Source organism: Borostomias antarcticus, assembly GCF_949987555.1.
Source record: "Borostomias antarcticus genome assembly, chromosome: 3".
In the NCBI taxonomy this organism is placed as follows: Eukaryota; Metazoa; Chordata; class Actinopteri; order Stomiiformes; family Stomiidae; genus Borostomias; species Borostomias antarcticus.
In genome coordinates, this window is record NC_140236.1 from 6,045,176 (window position 1) to 6,048,101 (window position 2,926).

General features: G+C 43.3%; 1 protein-coding gene across 1 annotated transcript; it reads left to right on the forward strand.

The window, feature by feature from the left end:
- Nucleotides 1-603: 603 nt before the first annotated feature.
- On the forward strand, nt 604-1,468 carry sst6.1 (somatostatin family member 6.1; the record flags this gene model as incomplete). The annotated part of the gene is made up of 2 exons (XM_084436382.1): nt 604-708; nt 1,238-1,468. 2 exons carry the CDS (start codon nt 604-606, stop codon nt 1,466-1,468), a joined length of 336 nt encoding a protein of 111 aa, XP_084292508.1.
- Between the last annotated feature and the right edge of the window lie 1,458 nt (nt 1,469-2,926).

Sequence of the window (2,926 nt, forward strand, 5' to 3'; positions counted from 1 at the left end):
ACAAGGGAGTATATGATGGGCTTTTCACACCATATATTCTTATCCCAGGGTTATCCTTAGCCCCCTTTCTTTTTCTCACTCACACACACACACACACACACACACACACACATACACACACACACACAAACACACGCACACACACACACACACACACACAAACACCCACACACATTTAGTGACAGCGTATTATTTGGACAGATGTCAGGACCGTGGCGAGGTGTGCAGGGCATGTTACCCTGGTATGCCAGATAAATGCATAAGTCTTGTCATTAGTCTAAGTGTTTACTGACTCCATTTGTTTTACTCTCACCCCATCTACTACTCCCCCCCCCCCCCACCCCATCATACACCCACCACATCACGACGTCAGAAACAGACAGGGGCAGAGGGCTATAAAGGAAGAGGGCATGTTGGAGGTAGGGCTAAAAAATCGACACTTTAGAAAAGGCAACCAAACCATCACGGCACCGTCGTCCTCCAGCGCGCTCGGCTCCTCCGCGGAACCACTCTGAACGCCCCCCGGCCCCTCCCAGCTCTCTCCACGCACTCTCTCAGTTTCGCGCTCCAGTGAGTAGTTGTCTGTCACTGCGCTCTCTCAGCATGCAGCTCCTGGTCGTCTTAGCAGCTCTGGTGGGGGTCCTGTCCAGCGTTAGGGCAGCCTCCGTGCTTCCTGTGGAAGAGAGGAGCCCCGTGCACGCGGACAGGGTGAGTAGAGGGGAAATATTGCTCTCATATGAGTCATTGTTAGAGTTAACCTGTTGACAAACTATCTGTGATCAAACATTGTAATATTACCATTGTATTTATAGTTTTCATTTCAGTTTTAAGCTATCTTTAAAAATGAGAAAACTCAGTTTTATATTTGAGAATAATGGCTGAAGAAACGGATCAAAAGTATGTTTGAATTGGTATATATATATATATATATATATATATATATATATATATATATATATATATATATATATATAAGCAATTATGCTAAGCATTATTAACATTATGTTGTTACTGGTCTTAGCATACGTCATATAGTTTTGCCTTGAAAAATAATGCATTGCTTGTGATGTTTGGGTTAAAATGGAGAATTAAAATGTGTCTATACATCTTATTTTATTTGATTGGTTAGAAATTGCATTGGTCAGACTGAAAAAAGAAAAACAATTGTTTTCTTTTCTTTTCTTTGTAGCTGATGTCTACACACTTTTTACACTGCTTGTTTCTGCCTCTCTACTAGGAGTTGAGTAAGGAACGCAAGGAGCTGATTCTGAAGCTGGTGTCGGGCTTGTTGGATGGAGTGCCGGACTCCAACATGCTTCCCGGAGAGGGGTCACCCGTGGACCTGGAGGAGCCCCTGGAGTCTCGCCTGGAAGAGAGGGCCGTCTACAACAGGCTATCACAGCTGCCGCAGCGAGACCGCAAAGCCCCCTGTAAAAACTTCTTCTGGAAAACCTTCACCTCCTGCTAACAGTGTCGTCAAGCCCAGACAGCCGACCCACCTACGATGTGGTCCTCCCAGCCTCCACCCCTGCCTCTACCCCAGCCCCCGCAACAACCCAACATGAACTGTGGTAGACAACTATCAACTATCATCATCCACACTTGTCGGAATGAGCAGTCTCAATGGACTTCACTGACACAGTCATTTTGAATATTTATGATTTATATCTGATTATATTATTTACTTATCTATGTATGTAAATAACTGTATGTATGTATGTATGTATTTATGTATTTATTTCAAATCTGAATATAATAAAGCATGGTTATGGTATCTGGTTTTGGTGAAAAGTGGTCTTTAAGTAAGCAAGTACATTTTATTTACATAGCACTTCTCACAGAGCAGACTCACAAATTGCTTCACACAGGTTAAAATGCATACAAATAATCTACAAAATTAAACAGGAAACAACATATACTATAAACAATGATATGGAATATGGTTATCTTTAGCTGGGTCTAATCAAATCAAATCAATTTGTATAGCGCATTTCATACACAGTCAACACAATGTGCTTTACAGAGAGCAATGGGGGGGGGGGGGGGCATAGGTGCCACCTCTTTATATTCCAGAGGGAAGCATAAAAACAGTTTCATCCGGGGGCCAGAAAAGTGAACTGTAAAAATTCTTCCTTGACCTCTCTCAACGAGATGATCGAACAAGCTCCTGGAAAATGTTTGTCTATTGGCTAAGAACATATACAGAGCAGTAAACATGGGCTAAATACTTCATAAGAGAGACATGACTAACAAAAGAGTGCACAAATAGTTACAGAGAAGTTGCCTACAGGCCGTTATGTGTTAGCTATCCCTGTAGTCTCTAATATGATATTCAAGTGAATCATATAACAAAGCACAGTAAGCACTTAGCAGAACAGGCTCATAGAGAATGCCACAAAGCACAGAGTAAAAAGGGGTTGGGTTGGCTGGATAGGGACAGTTGACGACACAGAATGGGAAGGAGCTAGTCACGAGGAGGCAGGGGGCCTTTCCAGGAGCCATTAGGTGGACCTTGGCCGAGAACGGGGGGGGTTCTCCGGGACCTGCTACAGGGTGGCCTGCAGGAGACAGAGGGTGTCCACAGGACCTGTTTAGCGTATAACAGGGAGAGACACTAGGGAGGAGGACAGGGTTAGTGGCTGTACTGGACATCCACAACAGACACAGGGGTATCTATCATACTCAGGGTGGTACTGGACCTGGTTAGAAGGTAGGAGGGAGAGAGAGGGGCAATGATTCCACATTAAATATTGACCTTTAATAGACACTTGTTCTCTTGACACTTTGAGGTGTGAGCTTCTATTATTGCAGAGGGAACTGTTGGAATCCTAATTATAATACACAAAGAATGTTAACAAAATAAAAACTGATCAGTCAGGGCTGTCAGATTCCATTTTGTAATGAAACATTTGGGGAATTATCCAAG